Genomic DNA, 19,451 nt, shown 5'->3' with positions numbered 1-19,451 from the left:
TAATGTCCACGCAGAGCTGTCTAATGGCAGTAGCTGTGATCCCTGTTGGCTCCTGCTGAGCTCTGCTGGGAAGGGTGGGGTGTAGACAACACATCCCTAACCCCATTTCTCAGGTCACGCAGCTGTAGTTCCCACCCCCAGCAAGTAATGTGAGGCCAGGAGGGGTCTTGGTCTCCATGCTCCTGGGTTACCAGGCCCAGGTCACATTTAGGGTAGCGCTCATCTACCTGCCCCTGGGATTGCAAGGAGACCCTGGCCAGTCCCCCCACACCTCAGGATTCCTGGCTTACCTGTAAATTGGGGAATTCAGAAACTCCCAAGGGAATGCATATGAAACCTCTAGCAGATCCCAGGACAGGAAGTGCCGAGATGTTTAGTTTTGGTTGTTTTGTTGGCAGCAGCAGTACCCCATGTTGAACTCTGGGCAGGGTGGTCAGGGTCCAGCTACCTTATGCTCACACTCTCCAACCTGCCCGACCCTCCTCAGGGGTTCCCAGGCTACTAGTCTCAACAACTAGCGAGAAGGAAGACCGAGGGGACCCAGGGCCAGTCTGGGGCTGCGTCCAGGCTGCCAGTTCCCACGGAGCCAGCTGAGTGGCAGGAGCCACTAGGGGCCATGCAACAGCCGGGAGCTCAATGAGGGCCTTGCTCCCCTCCCACAGAGGGCAATGCTCTTCCCCAGAAACCGCTTCCTTGGCCAGAGGGGACCAATGCCCGGAATGTCTGGGAATGTGCCCACTCTGCAGACCAGACGGGAGCACGGAACCGTCCACTCTTGAGGGCCCCTTCCTCCCTGGGCCTCTCCCTGTTGAGATGCGGCTCAAGGAAATCTGGCTTTGGGCGCTGATCCTCTACGCCCCTCTCCCGAGCTCCGCCCTTCGCTGGGGTCACTCTGCGTCCGGCGGGAAGCGGTGTCGTGCGCAGCCCACGCGCCACCCCCGAGGAGACCACGAGGTCCCGTGCTCCCGCGGAGCCAGAGCTGCGGCGGCTGTCCCCGGGCAACAGGTTCTTGCACACGTTCAGACCCCACGGACGTGCCAGGAGCACCCGACGCTCCCCGCACCCTAACCGACCCTGGGGCGCGGGCACCGCGGCGTGAGGTCCCACGGCTCTTCGCTTCCTCTCGGCAACGCGTCCGGCCGCGGCGCCCTCATTGGCCGCGCGCCCCGCCGCCGCCCATTGGTCCGCGGTCCCTATTTTACATAGACCACTCTGGGCCAATCGGCGCATGGCGCCTACTTAACATGCACGCCAGCCGCCAGTCAGCGAGCGCGGGGGCCGGGCCACCACGTGCTGTTGCTAAGCTTGGGTTTCTAAATTGTTACTACCGCGGCGGGCCTATCGGAACCGAGCTTAGCATCTGTCAACATTCTCGGCCCGGCCTGAGGCGTTCGGCCAGCTCCCATTGGCCCCGGCTCGGCCCAGCGCCCGCCCCCGGGGCAGGAGCGCCGGTCCCCATTGGCTGCGCCGGCCGCCGCTCGCCCTTATGTGTCAATTTGAGGGCCCGAGGCGGAGGGTGGCGGCCGAGCGCGCAGGGAGTCGGCGGAGTCGGGGAAGTGGGGCCGCCGGGCGCGCGGGGCGGGCGGCGAGCGGAGCCGGCCGGAGAGGGCCGGGCAGCGGCCGCCGCCGTCCCGGAGAGCGCGGGCGTGCGCGGGCGGGCGGACGATGGAGCTGAATTCCCTGCTGATCCTGCTGGAGGCGGCCGAGTACCTGGAGCGCAGGGACCGAGGTAGCGCCCGCGCCCCTTTGTGCGCCGGGCCGCGGGCGGGCGGGCGGCGGGGCCGGACCGGGGCGGGGCCGCTGACCGCGCCGTGTGTCCGCAGAGGCCGAGCATGGCTACGCCTCGGTGCTGCCCTTCGACGGCGACTTCGCTAGGAAGAAGACAAAGGCGGCCGGCCTGGTGCGCAAGGCCCCGAACAACAGGTACCGCCCCCCGCGCGGCCGCCCCCGGGCCCGGTCCCCGAGGCGCCCCTCGGAGCGCCCCCCTTCGCCGGCCCCGACCCCCGCTCCGCGGCCTCGCCGCTGGCCGCGCGCCCCGGCGGCCAGCCTGGAGGAGGAGGTGCGCCCGGGCCGCGGCCGCAGCCCCGCCCGGCCGGCCCCGCCCGCGCCGTCGCCATCTTCCCGCGGGCCGCGCCTCCTCAGCCTCTCGCGTAAACAGTGCCACGCGTACAGCTCCCGCGGCTCGGGGTCTCCTCCCGCAGCCGCTCCCGCTCCCGAGTTGTTCCGGACTTTTCCGGCCACGAGAAAAGTTGTCGGGGGCACGGGCCGCTGCCCCGCGAGTCCGGGGAAACTGAGGCTCGGAGCACAGCAGCGTGGGATGGCCCGCCCTGGCCTCTGCTGGTCGCGGGAGGGTGGGCCGCATCTCTCCTGGTGCTGGGCCGAGTACGCCCACCCCCGGGGGGCCCCGACAATGAAGGCGCACGGAGGCCCTGCCCGGGGCCCCTACCCCACCGCGGAGTTCATTCTCCTGACCAGTCTGCTAACATTGGTGGAACCGCGGCGACAAGTGCAGGGGCCCCCTCTTTGGGACAAGAGGCCCTTTTGAAGGGGAGCCGGAAGAGGTGCAGGCCGCTGTGCAGCGGCCCTCCCCCACCTCCCTTCTTTTGGCCTTGTTCCCAGGCTGGAGAAGCAGAAAGCTAGGGTGCACATCCCTGCGGAGGGGGAAGGACCCCGAGCTAGGGCTCCGTGGGGTTCCACTCTCCCCGCTGCCATGAAGACCACCCCACACCTGACAGTGCCTGGGGGCCTGCTTTGGCTCTGGACCATGTCACCAGGCGGGGAGCTGGGCTTGCAGGGGGCTTCAGGGCCCCTTGGCAGAGGGTGCGGCTCATTCCTGTGGCCTGCCCGTTCTTGGGAAACAGAAAGGCTGGCACAAGGACCCATCTCCTGTGATGTCCTGGCGTCCTGGGCCTGGCAAGGAGTTGGTTGAGTCTCCATCTCCCTGGCTGGACGGGCCTCCCAATGCCAGACCCTGGCCCCCTGCTGAGTATAGTTTGGGAAGAGATATGTGAGGGGGGCACCCCGGCCTCAGGCCTCCTGGATAAGCCAGCCAGGCCCCGCTGTTGGCTCTCACTGCCCCTAAACACCCTGGGGCCCATGGAGAACTCCTGGGCATGACCTTGGACTCCCAGGAGGTACCCAGAGTTGATCATCAGAATCCCAGCTAAGACTCTGGGGGCTTCGGGGTGCTGAGTAGGTCAGGATCTGCTACTGTTTGCCCAACCCAGAACAGATGCGTTATTTTTATCTGCATGTGAAGGCTGAGGAAACAGGAACAGAGAAATTGAATTCCTTGCCTGGAGCCACCATCCCATCCCTGGGACCCCCATCCTGAGGTGGGGTCCTGGCCTTCTCCATTCTGCCAGGCAGAGACCTTCAGGGCGCTGGGGGGAGCCAAGGTGGTCTCCTGGGCTGCAGTGCTCTTCTTTGCTGTTCCTCTGGGCCCAGACCGGGGACAAGGACCAAGCAGGGCCTAGAGAATCTGGGGCCCTGACTTGGCTGGTGGGGCAATGCCACCGTGAAAGGCGTCTTCGTCTCACCATGATGAGGGAAAAGGATGGGCACTGCTGGGACCAGGGTGAGGAGGAGGGCGGGAGGGCAATGTGTGTGTGTGGAGGCCCCACAAGTCCCAGGAAGGTCTGTGGGGGACAGTGTTTCAGCAAGAGGGAACTGGAGCCAGCCTGCTGGGGTGCAGGTTCTTGGAGAACATGGCCAGGAGAGTACCTGCTTGGGGCTGCTGGCGCAGGGTGTGAGCCAAGGGATGCCAGGAATGTACCTAGCAGAGCCCCAGCCTGGGGTCCCCCCTCTCCCCAGGCCCAAGGAGGGTGTTCCTGGGACCCATGTTACAAACCTGCCATAGGTTATCACAGGTGTCTGGACCAGGGAGGGGCCCCAAGAGGGGCTCTGGGCCTCTAGCTAGCCAAGGAGTGACCCCACCCCCACCCTCCAGGATGGGGTCTAGCCCGGCCTAGAAGGGAGTGGCCAGATGCAGCTCTCTGTATCGAAGGACACTCACTGACCCTTACATCCACATGTGAGCAGACCTCCAGACCCACATGGAGGGACTGTGGTTCAGACCTTGTGGAGCTGATGGCTTTGCTCCCTCCTGGTCATGGCCAGTCCCGGCAGAGGTTGAAGCTCCCTGCCTGGCTCATGTGACCAGCGGGCCCTCCAGGCTTTCCTAACACTGCACAGGGAGGCCCCGGGGCTGACTGCCCTGCTGAGCAGAGGGGAGGCCTTGGGCCCTACTTGGCTTTGGTGGGGCCATGGATCATGGCAGGCTGCAGAGGTAGGAAGGATGGGCAGGCACTCCGGCTTGTGGGATGGGGATGGGCGACACACTGTCCACAGTTCTTGGAGCAGGAGAGTAAGGGCAGGCAGGCAGAGGTCAGTAGAAGCTCCCAAAAAGAGTGAGGGGTAGGGAACACAGCACTCAATCTGGGTGTCCCCTGAGGTGGACATAGGATTGCCTGAGTGCCCTCTGCTCACATGCGAGGCAGCCAGGCAGGCCTAGGAGCCCTGGTTGTCCATGGAGTCCCCACCTGGACTGAAGGATGATGGGAGCTGGGAGATTGGCCCTGCTGTATTACGGTCCTGCAAGGCATGTGCTGTGGCCCTGCTAGCCAGGGCACTCAGGACTCTGTACTCCTGTCTGGATGGGCCAGCTGGGCAGAGCTTGAGCAGCAGATAGGGTCCCTGTACCCAGACCATGGCCCCAGAAGGAAGTGAGGGCCAGCCTCTTTCTCCCTCCTGCCCACTGGCCTGGGGAGCATCCACGTGGTGGAGGCATCCTTATGTGCTGATCCTTTTGGGGCTTGGTCTCCTCTGTCCCTGGGTGTCCCCAGTGCTACAATGAACTATGACGATGCAGGTGGGAGAGACCAGCAGGGTGAGAATGGTGCTCCGGCTGGGTCCAGGCCAGACTACCCCGTGTCTGTGCTCACCTTCCCTTGACTCTCTGTGCTAACTCCTGTAGTTCCAAAGATACTGCTGGCCTCTAGGAGAGGGGAACAGAGAAGGCTGGTGGCTCAGGGCCTGGGAAGTCTGGGGGGCACAGGGTGGGTTAGTCCTAGTACTCCTAGTACCTTCTGGAAGGGGTCTTGGGCCCTCCTGCTGGCCAAAGCCCCCACAGGCCTCCCGAAATAAGCCAGGTAGCCCTAGGCACCTCTGGATACAGCTGCAATTCTGTCTCCTCTCCTTGTCACTTAGTGCCAGTTCTCCCACCCCTGTCTTCACTAGGCAGCCATTCTCCTGCACTGGCCCTGCCCAGCCTGAGGCATCCTGGGGCCCAGACCCTTTCTGCCACTGTTGGCAGGTCCCCAGGCCCCCAAGTTATGCTGTCATTCCTGTCCTGTTGACCAGGCAGCAGAGTGAGCTCTGTCTTTCTGTCTCTCTAAACAGGTCTTCACACAATGAACTAGAAAAGCACAGGTAAGTGATCCCCTGTCCCCCACTCCTGGTCCCCCCTATGAGTCGCCTGATGCATCCCACCCCCCCCTTCTGCTGTGGGGATGCTGTGGCCAGAGCCCCATGCCTCCTAATGTGTCCTGGGTGTGGCCTATGGTGCTGCCAGGCTGGGGTCCTATGCCAGGGGTCCGGAGATGGGGCCCCAGGCGCTGCCTTTGGAAGTTATGAGTGGGGGGCACGGTCTTGGAGCAGGACCCCCTGTGCTGGGTGATGGTCAGGCCATGCTCTCTGGAGGAGGAGAGCCATATCTAAGCCCCTTCGGGAGCAGCATGTGAGCCCTTAGGATGCCGGCTTCCAGCCAGGAGGGTTTGGCTCTCTTAGTCTGGGGTCCCCTGCACCCTGGGGCCTGTCTTCCAATGAGCTCCTGCTGGTCTTGTGCGGGGCCACTGGGAAGGGTACCCAGTCTCTGGCCACATGGGCCTGAGGGGACGCTTTGGTTCAGGGTGGGATCCAGGGGAGCCCCCTTCATGCCCACCTACTGGCTGTGAGTCTGGGTCTATGCTCGGTCCTCTAGGGAGTGGGAGGGCTTGGGGAGAGAAGCAGGGCAGGGCAGCACTGTTGCTAGAGCTAGGTCCCAGGGCCCCTCCCTGGCTGACCCCAGCTTGGGTGCTGTAGGCCTGGCTGTACCCTCAGGGGCTCCTTCACCCTGGGCCTCCCCTGAAGTAGGGACAAGGCACAGACAGGCTCAGCCCTGCAGACAGGGACCCTCCTGGATTTCAGTGGGGCGGTGGGAGCTGGGGGTGGATACGGAGGCCCTGAAGGCAAGAGCTGTGGTGCCAGGACCAAGGGACGGCACATGATAGCTTTTTCCTGAGCTTTGTTCCCATCTGTGAAATGGGCCAGCTCTTTCCCCCCTTCTTGGGTCAGCGTGGGAGGGGGGCTTCTGCATACAGCTGAACTCGCAGCCTGCTCTGGGAAGGCTTGGAGCTTGGCCAGTTCTGTGTGTCCTCCGCCCGCCCCTGCTCTACGCCTACAGCAGCACCAGCTTCCGCTCCCCTGGGATTCAGCCCTCAGCTGGGCGGGCGCTGGGCAGGGACAGGACGCAGTGTTCTCTGGAGGAACCGTACTTCCTGGACTGGTCCTGTGTTTGAGGGGCTCCCGGGAGGCCATGGAGGTGGGGCAGGTGCAGGGGCCCTGAGAGCCAGGCAGGCCCCAGGCTTGCTCCTTGGCTGGAGGAGGTGGCCAGTCTCTGCTGAGACCGGGGAGCCTGGACAGACACATGGCGGGGGGTGTTTTGGAGAAGACTTCCTAGGGTGGTGCCTGGGAAGACAGCCCCTCATGCAGACAGAGGGGACGAGGCCGAGGGAGGGTGGGAGCCACGGGCATGGCTGCCCTTGACCCTGGCCTTGGCCTCAGTCACCTTCTACCAAAGCTCGCCCTGACAGGCTGGGCCTTGGGGTCTTTTTGAGACACAGAAGCTGGATAGATGGGTGACTTGAGATCTCTGTCCACTTCCCCATCCCAGTGCAGGGTCCTGTTCCTGGCTAGCCAATAGGCAGCTGTGGATAGCCATGAGGAGCCCCTGGTGGGGACTGGGGTCATGGCTGTGCCTGTGGCTGCCCAGCGCTGATGGCAGGATGCTGCTGGCCGCTGGCCACAGGAAGGAAAGAAGCACTGGCTGGATCACCCAGCCAGCTCCGGGGAGAGGGGTGCACAGGCCCTGGACATTGCCTTCCCTGGAGGTGTGCCTCCATTGGGCCTGTGGGGTTTCCCCTTGCCTGTTTGAGCCAGCCTGGTCACCCTCAGGCCCATGCAGCCTGGCCCTGATCCTCCTCCCAAGCCTTGTAGGAAGCAGTTCCTGTGGGTCTGCTAAGGCTGACACTCCGCTGCTGACCCCAGGCAGCCACGGAGGTCAGGTGCTCCCAGGCAGGGTGAGGCTCCTGGCCCCAGCTCCAGGCTTCAGCCTTTGTGGGTGGAGGTATGGAGCTCCCACCACCTAGCACAGGGGCTCACGATCTTTATAAATCCCCTGACAAGCAGAAGGTGCAGGTGAGCAGGAGGAGCAACCGGGCCTGTGCTTGCCTCCCTGCCCCCAACCCCAGCGCCTGTTGCACCCCTCAAGGGAGCCACAGTTCACTGCGTCTCTCTTTTCTTCAAGCAGCTCAGTGCGTGGCCGTGCAGACACTGGGGGACATGGCTCAGGAGCTCTCGGTCTTCCTCTCGGGAGCGGGGATGGGGGTGGGGGCTCGTGGTGAGAAGCTAGGAAGGACCTGTGTCCAGAGCTGGGCTGTGGCCGGCAGCCAGAGACTGAGCTGCTGTTAACACTAATGCAGTGATTCCCAGAGGCAGGTCCTGCCTCCTGAATCCTACAGGCTTCCTTCAGGAAGTGGTGAATTTTCAAAGCTCCCAGGAATGCCAGGACAGCCACAGGGCGCTGGCGGTGGGCCGGGGGCACTGTGGCAGCCTTGGAGGAGGGCTTGGCTGGAGCCAGAGTAGCCCTGGGCGGCGGGGCCTCAGCATCGCCCCCCCCCCCGCGCTCCCCACAGGGGCAGACCACCCGGGCCAACAAGGGTGGGGACCTGCCTGGGCCCCAACAGCCTGTGCTTGGCAGAACTGGGTCCTGGCCCCACCGAGACTGTAGTCCTGGCCACGTGCCCTGGGGACTCGGGCAGCTGCATTGTCTAGTGCTCAGCATCGCACGGGGATGATCCCGCAGACTGTCTTTGTCCCTTGAGGAGCCTCTGCTTTAGGATTTCTAAAACAGTCTGTCCATGTCTATGATGGATGCTCGGGGGACCCTGGTGCCCCTCCTCTCCCAGAGAGAGCCACCCTAGGTGGCTGGGAGGCCACCTGCACCCCCCCCCCCCCAATGGATACTAACGTGGATAAGAAGGGGACCTTGTTATCCACTGTTTCATAACTTGACCTTTCACCTGCCACCACGCGAGCGCTGTCCTGTGTCAGTGCCTTCGCCACCGCTGCCGTCCCTGTGCCGACACCGACACGTGGCTGTGCTGCCCGTGCTCTTAGCTGTGGCCTCTGCTTCGTGCCCCTCAGCCCTGCAGCACACCTTGTCACCCTGGGGTCTGGTGCGAGTGTTGACCAAGGTTTCAAGTTGCTGCCATGGCCATTGGGTGCGTAGTCCCTGTTTGCTCCCCTCCCCCAGTGACCCCACGACGTGTCTAGCCCCAGAGCCAGCCAGTCTTGGCAGGCAGGCCTGGATGACGGCCTCCCCTGCGGGGCTTGGGTTTCCTCATGGGCTACGCGGCCGACTGGGTTTCATGTTAGCTTAGTGCTCTGTGTTCTGCAGCTCGCCTGTGTGTGTCCTTCGCCCATTTCCACAGTAAGGTACTCCTCTTTTTATTTTCGATGTGTATGAGCTCAAAATGTCACAAATACTAACCGTTTGTCTTTTATGTGTATTACAGATATTTTTCTGCTGTTATTTGTCTTTTAGCTGTGTTTTTTCTTTCTTGTACAAATTCTCTTTCTGATTGTAAAAGTAATATGTGGTATTTTATTTTAGCATAGAAAGCCTGAAAATACAAAAACAAAAAACCATAAAGCTAAAGAAATAAACGTTGCCAACCGTGTCACCCGGAGACGCATGCCTCCTGTTCTTCATTGTGTCCTGTTGCGTCTCTCGTGTGCGTCTGCTGTTTGAGTTTCTTAAACAGTATTGGGTCCCTTGTCACGTAGGTGGTTCCGTACGCTGAGCACTTGTGATGTGAAAATGTGGAGTACACCAAAGTGATGGTGGGACTCGGGGTACTTTCCATTTATTTTTCTTTGTCTTGATTTGCAGTTTTTGATTCTACACAAAGATCACATACTGCTTACCTAAGCAGTAGATTGTTAGAATTGCCATTTGCTGGAGTGCAAATGGGCAAGCCACCCCCCCAGCCATGAACGGGGCAGGACAGCAGGGCCCACGGTGGGAGGGTGGCTCCCCGGCTGGTGAGCCCTTCCTTGTGCACAGAGCAGGGTTGGCAGCCTGCCCCAGTGTTCCTAGCCCTGTTTTCAGTGGGGGCAGCGGGCAGGGTCCTGGAGCCCTTTGGAGGTACGGGAGCAGAGGTTCCCAAAGTCCGGGTGGCCCTGCTGGTGTGCCCCTCCCCAGCCCTGTCTTCCAGTGGAGGTGGGAGCTCATCTCTGAAAGTCCTTCAGCCTTGAGGCAGAGCACAATCTCTGTGCCATGTCCTGGAGGTTCTTGTGGACAACTTCTAGGTCCCAGGGTGCTGTGGGCTGGGGGGGCTGGGAGTTGGGGGGGGTTGCTCTGTCCCGTGGGAGGGTGCCACAGGGGCCTGGCTGACAGGCATAGGGCCTTCCTTCTGCAGAGAAGGGCTGCTTTCGCGGCTCTGCCAACAGGCTCCTGCCCGCACCTGGCTGCCCCTTCTCCCAGGCCTCGGGTGCCCCCTCAGTTTGCTGTCCTCCCAGGCTCTGCTGCAGCAGGGGGCTGTGGATGGGCAGGGCTCTGGCAGGTTGGGGACGGATGATAGCCGGAAGTTGGTGAGGGAAGGGGTGAGTGGACCAGCAGGCTGTCAAGGCCTCATACAGATGCCCCCCTGCCCTCCAGGAGCTTCTCAGAGCTGCAGTTGGGCCTCCTGCAGAGGCAGGGAGGGTCTGGCATGTGCACATGGCAGAGGCCCCCCGGCCGTCCTCGTGGGCAGAATGTGTTTCAGGGTGAGCTGTGGCTACCCCCAGGGTCTCTGCCAGCCAGGAAAAGTGGTGATTCTGATGGGCGGGACCTGGGCCAGAGCCCCTCACCCAAGGCCCCTGTGTGAACAGTGTCACTGGGTCTTATGAGGGTGGTTGGGTGAAGATCTGCGTTTGTCTGCATGGTCACAGGGACAAAATTTGGAAGGAAGCAGCCTCCTCTCAGGGGCACCAAACTCAGGGTGGGAGGGGGCTGTTCCTTGGCCCTCCCTGACCCCAGTAGACTTGTATTTCCGTGGTGACATGACCAGAGACCACCCTCAACTTGAGAAAGTGGAATGCCAGTCTTACCTGGAGTCCCCTGGGCCTCTGGGAGCAGCCCGAGGAAGGCACTAATCTCACCGCCGCAGGTTGTCCCCTGGCCTCCTGGGTCTCCTGTGGTGGGTGGTGACCGCAGGGTGAGCCAGGGTTCTGAGGCTATGCCCCAAGGGCTGTGCTGGGCTGGCTGGCTACCTGGGCCCCAGCTCTGTCTCGGGGAATCCAGAAGGTGGGTAGCTAGCTCTTTGGGGGATGCTGTCAGCCAGGCTGGGAGGGGAGCCCTGCAGAGGGACCCTCAGCAGGTCCATCCAGGAGTCTGGCTGGCCACCTCTCATGCCCCCAGACCTCTCAGGCCTTATGTTGCCACCACTGTAGTCCCCCTGGCTCTGCCTCCCTGGCCTTGACGGTTTTGTGTGTTCTCTTTCAGACGAGCCAAACTAAGGCTCTATCTGGAGCAGCTCAAGCAACTGGTGCCCCTGGGCCCCGACAGCACCCGCCATACCACGCTGAGCCTCCTAAAGCGGGCCAAGATGCACATCAAGGTGAGTAGGGTGGCACCCCTACCACAACCTCAGCCGACCCCAGTCTGTCCTGTACACCCCAGGGAGGGACCAGGGGCCTGACAGGGAGCTACCTAGCAGGTATCCACTGGGAACCTCTGGGGTAGTGGGGGCTTGGGGATGCTGAGGGTGGAGGGGGGCACAGGTACCTGCTGGGTTTTATCGAGAAGTGTTGGAGGGGTGGAGGATGTATCCATGCCGGGCTGGGAGAGGTGAAGGTGGGTGCAAATGGCTCCTGGGACCCTGGGCTATGGAAGAGAGGTGGGGGCAGGAAGGCCAGGAGTGGAAGCGGGCAGCCCAGGGGTGTTGGGAGGTTCTGGGTAGAGGGTGGGGTTGGTCTCCTTGGGCTGACAGAGGGGGTAGATGGAGTGAGCTGTTTTTGGGGGTGGGTGGGCCTCGAGACCACCTGCTGGTTTAGGAGTCGAAGGTCCCTCAAAGGACCCCTCAGAGCCTCCAAGCCAGCACAGGCAGGGGCGCCCTGGGGCAGGGTGGTGGGAGCTTGGAGAGAGGCATGGAGCAGCCAGCTTGTCAGAACAGAGTGCTGCCCTCAGGGACAGGCGGCGGTGGGGGGGGGGAGGATAGCCACAGTATGGGGGGCAAAGGGGGCAAGACCACCGAGGGCAGGCTGTCCTCCAGGAGGCCACGCCAGCCCAGGGCCCCCACATGACTTGGCTTGGCCAAGTTGGGTCATGGCCATGGGTTTTCTGGAGCTGGTCGGCAGATGCAGAGCCTGGGCCTGGGAAGTAGTGCTTTCCGTAACCCCTGGCAAGTCAGGGGGCAGCCCGCGGGGCTGGGGTGGTGTGAGAATCTGCTCTGCCCAGGTCTCTCGGCCCTAGTTCCTGGTCCTGGTCCGGTGGGTGGTTCTCCCACCCCCACTGCTCATAGCATCCCCACCCCCAGAAACTGGAGGAGCAGGACCGCCGGGCGCTGAGCATCAAGGAGCAGCTGCAGCGGGAACACCGCTTCCTGAAGCGGCGGCTGGAGCAGCTGTCCATGCAGAGTCTGGAACGCGTGCGCACAGACAGCACGGGCTCCGCCGTCTCCACGGACGACTCTGAGCAAGGTGGGCATCTTGGAGCGCCCCAGGCGGGGAGATGGGAAGGGGTGGGCTTGGCCGAGGAGGCAGCCCTGGGGAGGCTGGGGATGACAGCAGATGCAACGAGCACTCAGAGTGTGGACGGACAAGGAGGTTGAGGCATGGAGGGCAGCGGGCCTGAACTGCGAGCTCCCTGTTCCTCCCTAAGCCGTGGACCCAGAGCCCTCACACTCCCATCCGCGGAGCCTCTGCTGCCTCCACCGAGGTCAGCCCTGGCTTTGAAGGGAGCCCCGGCTGGCGCCTCCATTGCTGATCCTGCCCCTTCTGTTCTCCCCAGAAGTGGACGTAGAGGGCATGGAGTTTGGCCCCGGAGAGCTGGACAGTGTTGGCAGCAGCAGTGATGCGGACGACCACTACAGCCTGCAGAGTGGCAGCTGCGGCGATGGTGGCTACAGGCCCCCATGCCGGCGGCCTGGCCGCCCTGGCCTTTCGTAGGCCCGGTGCCCTCGGCTCCTCGGCCCGCCTGCCGACCCGGCCAAGTGCGCCAGCCCTCCAGTCCTCGAAAGCCTCTCCACGGGCCTGCTGCCGTGCCATTCTGGAAGCTCCAGCTGCCACCTGGGCTGCCTGCCTCTGCCCACCTGCCGGTCAGGGCCCACCGCGCCGCCCATCCCTCCCAGCTGGGCAGGGACCCCTGCAGGGAGATGGGGCCCAGCTCCCACGTCCCGGAGCCCAGCGTAGCTGTCCACGGTCTGTTCTCAGATTCCTAATCATTCCAGAAGTATTAAATATCATTGCTGCAAATCTCGGCGGGCACCGTGTGAGGGGCTTAATGACCACTGCGGGGAGCTCAGACCCCAACCCTGGATCCCAGGAGAAAGGAGTGGACCGAGGAAGGAAGGAAGGAAGGCGTGGCTCTCCGTCCATCTGTCCATCTGTCTGTCAGTCCACATAGGCTCCTGAGGCCTGGACAGAGGGACCCATGAAGGGCGGGACTCGGGTGAGCACCCTGGGGCAAGTGGGTGGAGAGGGGCCTTTGCACCCTATAGGTGTCAGGAGCTAGGGCTGGATTCCTGGGGGCAGGCCAGGCCACCCCGCCCCAAGCTGGGCAGCTTCTGCTCTGGTAGGTCCCTCAGATGTACACACGCACATGCCTAGGCACACACGCACACATGCCCACACGCGCACATGCAGACACACGGGGTCTGGACCCAGAGGGCACGCGTCTTGGGGAGGTTGGCCTTCAAGGCTCATCTGGACACATGCTGGCTCCAGGCCTGTGTGTGGCTCTTCCCCCCAGCCTGGCTCCCCTGCCCGGTCTGCACAGGGCGGGGTCTCCCTTCCCAGGGGCTGGGGTGCACTGGGGCAGCTGCCTGAAGCTACAGAGTCCTCAGGAGGCTTTCTCATCTACCTTTAAAAAAAATTTTTTGCTGCACTGCCCAGCAGCCCTGAATGGGGCTCCCAGGAGAGAGGCTTTTTCCCCAAAACGAGAAATGTTTTTAAAAAGAGAAAAAAGCTCTAAGGACTCCCCGCCAAGTGACATCAGCGTGTGCTGCCTCAGTTTCCTGAATGAGATTTTTGTACTCTATTTTCCTAGCCATTGTTGTGTCCTTGTTTGCTGAGGGGTGGGAGCGACCCAGCGTCTCAGGGACTCGTCTTGTCTGTCACCGTTGTCCAAGTGTGCCTTGTGTCCCGTGTCTGGCCCCACCCCACCCACCACCACCAGCATCTCCCTTGTGGCCCAAGGGGTGCCCCTGGCCCACCCCGCAGGTGCCCTTCTAGCTTCCTCCCCAGGCGGCAGCCCCTCCTGGCAGCCACAGCCTTCTGTGGGTGAAAGACTGCTGGGCCAGTCAGGGGTCGTGGGGATGGCTCTCTGTCACCTGGCCCCCGTTGCTCGGGGCCTGCCGGGCAGCCTGGCCTCATGGTGTCCCCTGTCCCCAGTTTGACCCTTCCCTGCTCCCCCTGCTTGGGCTGAGGGCTCCAGATTTCAGATATTGGCAGCTGATGGAGATAGCCCTTCCCCCTGGGTAGCTGGGCTTGGGCATTAGGCAGCTTCTCCTGGCCTTTTGTTCCCGAAGTCCTCGTCCATACAGCAGTATTTGGGTGGCGTGCTGTGGGGCTGGCCCGCAGCTGTGTCTGCTTCCCTCTCTGGTGCGTTGTACCCAATTTCTGGATTGTGGAGAAAGTTTGTGTTTGTTTTTGGTCACGCCGATGGACACCCCTGGGGCGGGTGGCCTCCTGAGGTAGAAAGGGGTCCTTGGAAGCAGCTCTGGCACAGAACCTACCCCGCAGGGGCTCGGGATGACGTGGAGAGCAGGCCCGTGGGAGGCAGAACACGAACTGGGGAGATTGTCCTAATATCTTGCTGGTGGTTGCAAGGAAAACGATTCTGTCAGCATCTCCTTCCAGCTTCCCTGGGGGTCCGGAGCCCAGACCAGCTTCTCCCATCTGCCAAGTGTGCCACACAGTGCTTCTTGTGAGCACCCAGCTGGCTCTGAGCAGGGTAGGAGGGCCCGAGTAGAAGATCCTGTTTCAGGAGACACAAGTCTAGGGCCCTGAGATAGTCTGCGCTCTCAGATCTTAAAGCACTAGCTCTCCCAATAGCTGGCAGCTCTGCTCCCACCCCAGCCAGCACAGTCCTCCCTGAGTGACCAGCTGGGGCCCTCAGCTGACCTTCCTGGCAGTTCAGCCCGTGGCTTTTCAGGCCATGGTTCCCATGTGGGCCAGGGAGTTGACCTCACTGGCTACCTAGGGGCACTGTGGTCTGGAGGCCCCGCCCCTAGCGAGGGTCCAGCACTAGGGGTTGCTCACACATGCTTTCGCCCCGCTCCCTCCAGCTCCCTGGTTTTTGCATAGGTTAGCTGGTGCTGGTGGCCAGAGACCCAGAGGGGGCCCAGCTGAGGCCACGTTGGATAACCGAGCATCATGGAGTCTGTAGGAAGCAGATGGGACCCAAACAGGGCTGCGGGGGAGTCTGTGACCTCTATCCATATGCCCTCCAACACCTGTGTGGGCCATTGTGGCCCTCGGTGGCTAAGGTTTGGGTCCCCACTCTCACTGGGAGTTGGCCCTACACCAGGCCACCACTGCCCCAGTGCAGACCCAGCTGGCTGGGGAGACTTCAAGACAGCTGCTTCTCCTTGGAGCTCTGGGCCTGCCTCTGTAGTTGGGGTCTTGGAGGCCCAGCATCCCAGTCTGCTCTCCAGGGCTGATGGACCCATGTGCCCAGCTAGAGCCCTGAGGGCCCCCGCCCTCCTGCCTGCCCCAGACAATCCCCATCTGCTGAGTGAGGCAGGCTTCCCCCATTCTCCCAACCCTTGCCTCTCTCTGGGCCAGCTAACCTGGGGCTCCCTCCCCATGGCCATGTATACAGAACTCTGACCCCGGGCCACATATAGGGCAGGTTCTGTGCCAGAGTCTGGGGCTGCCCAGGGGGCCTGGTGCTGGCCAGGTCCGTGCATCACGAGATCCTCGCCGGAGAGAATTGGGTCACCCACCTGCCTGTTTACCGGGAGGGACTGTGCTGTACCATTCTGTCTTTGTAATATAAATACAGATTTTTATACCTCATCCCTGTGGCTTCCAGTTCTTTCCATCACCATATTTGGCTCCCCTCCCCTCAGCCTCCATGGGGAGCCTGAGCCCACTGGTGATCTTGGCAGTCTTCACTGCCCTGTCCCCAGCTTCTGCTTTTCGGGAGGCCCAACAGACCGCCGTCCTTCCCCACTGCCAGCCAGCCACCACGGAGACATCACCTTCGCTGCTGCCTCCAGTCACTGGAGTCATTCAACTTTAGTTGAATGAAAGTGGAACCCCACCCCGCCTCCACCATCTGCCAACCAGGTGCCCTTGCCTCTGGCCTTCTGACTTTGCTCCTGGCCCTGGGGTGGGGGCACTGTCTTGTGAGGACAGCTGGCCCATGGGGTGGTCAGCCTTAGAGTAGACAGCAGGTGTTCTTAGCCACATGTGCTTTCCACACGGCTGCTGTTGGCTGGCAGGGGTACACCCTGAGTAACCTTCCTTGGACCTGTCCTTGGTGTCCCCAGAATATCCCAGGCATGGTCTCTGCCCACTGCTGTGCAGGGTGGGAATATGAAATGGTGTGGTCCCAGCACAAGGCAACTAGGGGACAAAATGCTCGGGTAGTGGGGAGATGGGTAGCCAGAACAAGACTTCCTCCCCCCACCCCTGTTGCGCGACTGCACACTGGAAATGGCTCAGTGATCTCCTCCAGCAGGTTCTGGGGTGTCTGGGAGAGGACCTGCACCGACCTCCACCCTCCCCCAGCAGGAAGCAGTACTCACCTCTTGAATTTGGATGAGTCCCCTGGGAGCACCTCTGGAAGACAAGGGAATTCCTACTGAGAACACAGCTGGGCTTGGGGTGCGAATATAAATGAGTGACTTTTAAATTCCAAATATTGCTAGAACTTTAAATCTGCCACCTCTTATGGAGCTCAGAAGGGCTCCAGCAGCTGTGCTAAGCACTCTGTGAAATCAGAGCCCGCTGTCCTCACGACAGAAAACTGCGGTTCAGAGCAGGTACGCACCTTCCCCAAGTCATTCCCTGAGTCTGGGGGTGCCTAGGAATGGACCCTAGTCCTCAGGGTAAGCCTTCTGGCCACCAGAATCCATCTCCATATTCTGCCTGGATTATAGGCAGCTCCCCTCAAGGGAAATGCCTGCCTCCATGTCAGCTTTCCTGCCCAAGCTCTTGTTGGCAGGCAGAAGGACCTCAGGTGGTCTTGTTTTCCCCACCCCCAAAGCCTTCAGAATGAATCCCAGGGGACTGCTTTCTCCCCATCTGCTCCTGCACCTTTAATGCTTGCTTCCCACTCTGACCCTTGCTCCCTTCCATCCCCACACACTCACCAGCCTCCCAGCTCCCAGTCCCCTCTCTGACCTGCTGCTATGTGTCTTCCCATCACACTTCTGCTAGGATTAGGGCCCCCAAAATTGGGTGGCAAGGTTCTTTTCATGCCATTTCCTTTCCTCTGTTCCCAGTCCCTAGCTACCCCAGGCCCCCAGTGCAGGCTAACTGCATGAAGATCTTTCCAGAATGTAAATGGGATTATGCCACTTGCCCGTTTAGCTCCCAGTGGCTCTCAGCTGCCTCCTTGTTGCCTTCTGCCTCCTAAGTCTGTCTGGAGGGTCTTCATGAGCCCCTGAGCCCATCAGGCCCCTCACTGCCCCCTTCCTCAGAACCCCTTTACCCCCAAACTCTTCCCATCCCTAGTTGAACTATCTTGGTGAGCCCCTACCCCCAACCTGTTCCTGAGTTTTTACTTTTGTTACATGAATATCAGTGTGATGGAAGACAGAATCACTTTCTTCACACCCTCTTCCTTGATGCCCTCTGCTTTCTTCTGACTAGGCAGGATTAATAGGGAGAGTGAAAGTGTCACTTTCTTGCTCAGCTAGATGCTGAGAGTCTCTGGCCCTCCTGGCTCCGGGTTCTGCCCTCAAGGCGGCTCTCAGCCCCTCCAGGAGCCAGCTTGCTCCTGCTCTCCCCCAGGCCCCGGAGCCTCTCGGAATCCATCTCTGGCCACCTTTTTGTCACTTTTGTTACTGAGAATGTCACTCCTCTGCCTGGAAAAGCCTCCGACTCCTCTAGTTGTTTGAGAATGGAGCCCTGCCCATACCCAAACCTGCATCTAAAAATAAGTGATCTTTATCATCAGACTTCTATCTAGTATTAGACTATCTAAAAACATATTGTCCAGAACCTAGAATACTTTTTAGTATCAGCAGGAGAAAGAAGATTTCTACAGGAAGGAGATGAGAAAAAGCAATCTGCAAGTCCACCATGGCTCACAGCTGGGCGTGGAGGATGCTGAGGGCCTGGCCTGCCCCCTTCCACCAAGGCTCATCTGTGGGTTCCCTTCATCTTTCGACTCTGTAAGGACCCCACTAAAACCCCGAACGATTTTGATTGGAGCAAAGAAACCTCATCTTGGAAGTAAGTGTGACCGTTTTGCTTCTTCAATCCCAAGTGCAGCCGGAGTACAGGAATGCCCTGATGAGATTTCAAAGCCAGCTTCAGGGGCTTCATGATTAAGCCCACTGTATGTTGTTTGTACTCTGGGAGCTAATAACATCGCGATTTCTACTTTATGTTTTTATGGCTTTATTTATTTATTTTTTGGCCCCACAAACATCTTTCAAAGTAATAATCATGGTCAGCAATTCAAAGTTATATGGAGAATTTGTGGGCCCAGGAAATGACCCAGGAGTTGCACTGAAATGTAGGATTATAGAACACCTTCCTATGCCTTATCCTCCTGTCCCTTACCCTCCTGTCCCACCGGGATCTTTCCAAAAAGCAGCCCCTTCTCCTCTAAGTTCCTCTTCACAGTCTATAAACATCCCCAAGTTCCTCTCATCTGAAAACAAAACAAACCCAAACCCTTCCCCCACCCCCTCCCTAGGGTAATTCTGCTCCTCTCTCTCCCCCAAACTTTGCCGCCTCAGCGAAATGTCCTAAGGCGCTGTCTGAACAGTCTCCACTTCCTGCCAGGCGGCTGGACTCCCCTGGGTGGGGGGAGGCAGGAGTCCCCATCTCTGCCCCCCAGGTCAGTGGCCAAGGGGAGTTCTCCTGGTCCATGGGCTCCAACCTTGCTTCTGAGTTCACCAGTCTCCTCCCCTGGTCCAGTCCCAGCTTGTTTCAGGCGGGATATCAATTTCAATGTTTCCCCCTGTAATCTTTGCCTTTCAGATCATTTTAGGCTTTATTCCCTTTCAGAAGAGAAAATTAAAAAAAAAAATGAAGGATTAATAAGTATCTTCCACTCAAGAAGCATCCATGATTTCTGCCTTAGACCGTTTTTTCCCCTCCCCGTAAAAAGATTAAGAAAAATTATTCAGAAAGACTTCTGTCCTTCCATTTTCCCCCGAGACTACTTCGTCTCGGACAAGCGACCTTCAGGTCATTGGATGCTGGGGGTGGAGAGAACCGACTCGGGGGTAAGGACAGGGCCGGAAGCACGTACATCGGGAGGTCAGTCTGTGTAAGACTGGCGGTAGGGATGCAAGTGGCCGCGGCCGCACGCCCAGGGCAGCCCCGCAGGTGTGACCGCTCCGGGCTGTAGGGCATCGGCGAGGTGCGCACGGACTGCGGAGGTGGGGTGCAGGGGTCTCCCCACTCGTGGACTGACCACCCACGTCCTCGGCCTGGGACAGTCCTTGGAAACAGCTTCCCTCTTGATTGACCTTTCACATACACTACCATGTACGTTTCTATATTTTCAACTCTAAGTTGTATTTTGAGGGGCGCCCGGGCGACGCAGCCGGTGGAGCGCATGCCTTCGGCTCGGGTCATGATCCCAACGCCGCCAGATCGAGGCCCGCATCAGGCTCCCTGCTCCGCGGAAAGCGCGCTTCTCTTTCTGCCGCTCCCCATTCCCCATGCTCCTGCTCTCGCTCTCAAATAAATGAATAAACCTTTTTTTTTTTTTTTTTAAAGTTGTGTTTTGAAAAACGGGA

The 19,451-nt window shown here is 60.5% G+C and overlaps 1 protein-coding gene across 2 annotated transcripts; it reads left to right on the top strand.

The window, feature by feature from the left end:
* The first annotated feature begins 1,585 nt into the window (after positions 1 to 1,585).
* MXD4 (MAX dimerization protein 4) lies at positions 1,586 to 15,540 on the top strand. 2 transcript variants are annotated; one of them, XM_059379547.1, is made up of 6 exons: positions 1,586 to 1,729; positions 1,824 to 1,923; positions 5,401 to 5,430; positions 10,805 to 10,919; positions 11,838 to 12,000; positions 12,311 to 15,540. In XM_059379547.1, exons 1-6 carry the CDS (start codon positions 1,666 to 1,668, stop codon positions 12,466 to 12,468), a joined length of 630 nt encoding a protein of 209 aa, XP_059235530.1. In that variant the 5' UTR covers positions 1,586 to 1,665; the 3' UTR covers positions 12,469 to 15,540. The 2 variants fall into 2 exon arrangements, with proteins under 2 accessions (XP_059235530.1, XP_059235537.1); XM_059379554.1 differs by lacking the exon at positions 5,401 to 5,430.
* The last annotated feature ends 3,911 nt before the right edge of the window (positions 15,541 to 19,451 follow it).

This window comes from Mustela nigripes, chromosome 1 (assembly GCF_022355385.1).
Source record: "Mustela nigripes isolate SB6536 chromosome 1, MUSNIG.SB6536, whole genome shotgun sequence".
In the NCBI taxonomy this organism is placed as follows: domain Eukaryota; kingdom Metazoa; phylum Chordata; class Mammalia; order Carnivora; family Mustelidae; genus Mustela; species Mustela nigripes.
Note: the sequence above shows the minus strand (reverse complement) of the source record. Positions and strands in the feature narration are given on the sequence as shown.

Bases quoted from the DNA above. Each gene is read 5' to 3' on its own strand.
- MXD4 (XM_059379547.1), top strand. From the start codon at position 1,666: ATGGAGCTGAATTCCCTGCTGATCCTGCTGGAGGCGGCCGAGTACCTG. The intron at 1,924-5,400 runs GTACCGCCCCCC...CTCTCTAAACAG, and splicing joins CGCAAGGCCCCGAACAACAG to GTCTTCACACAATGAACTAG. The intron at 5,431-10,804 runs GTAAGTGATCCC...GTTCTCTTTCAG, and splicing joins AATGAACTAGAAAAGCACAG to ACGAGCCAAACTAAGGCTCT.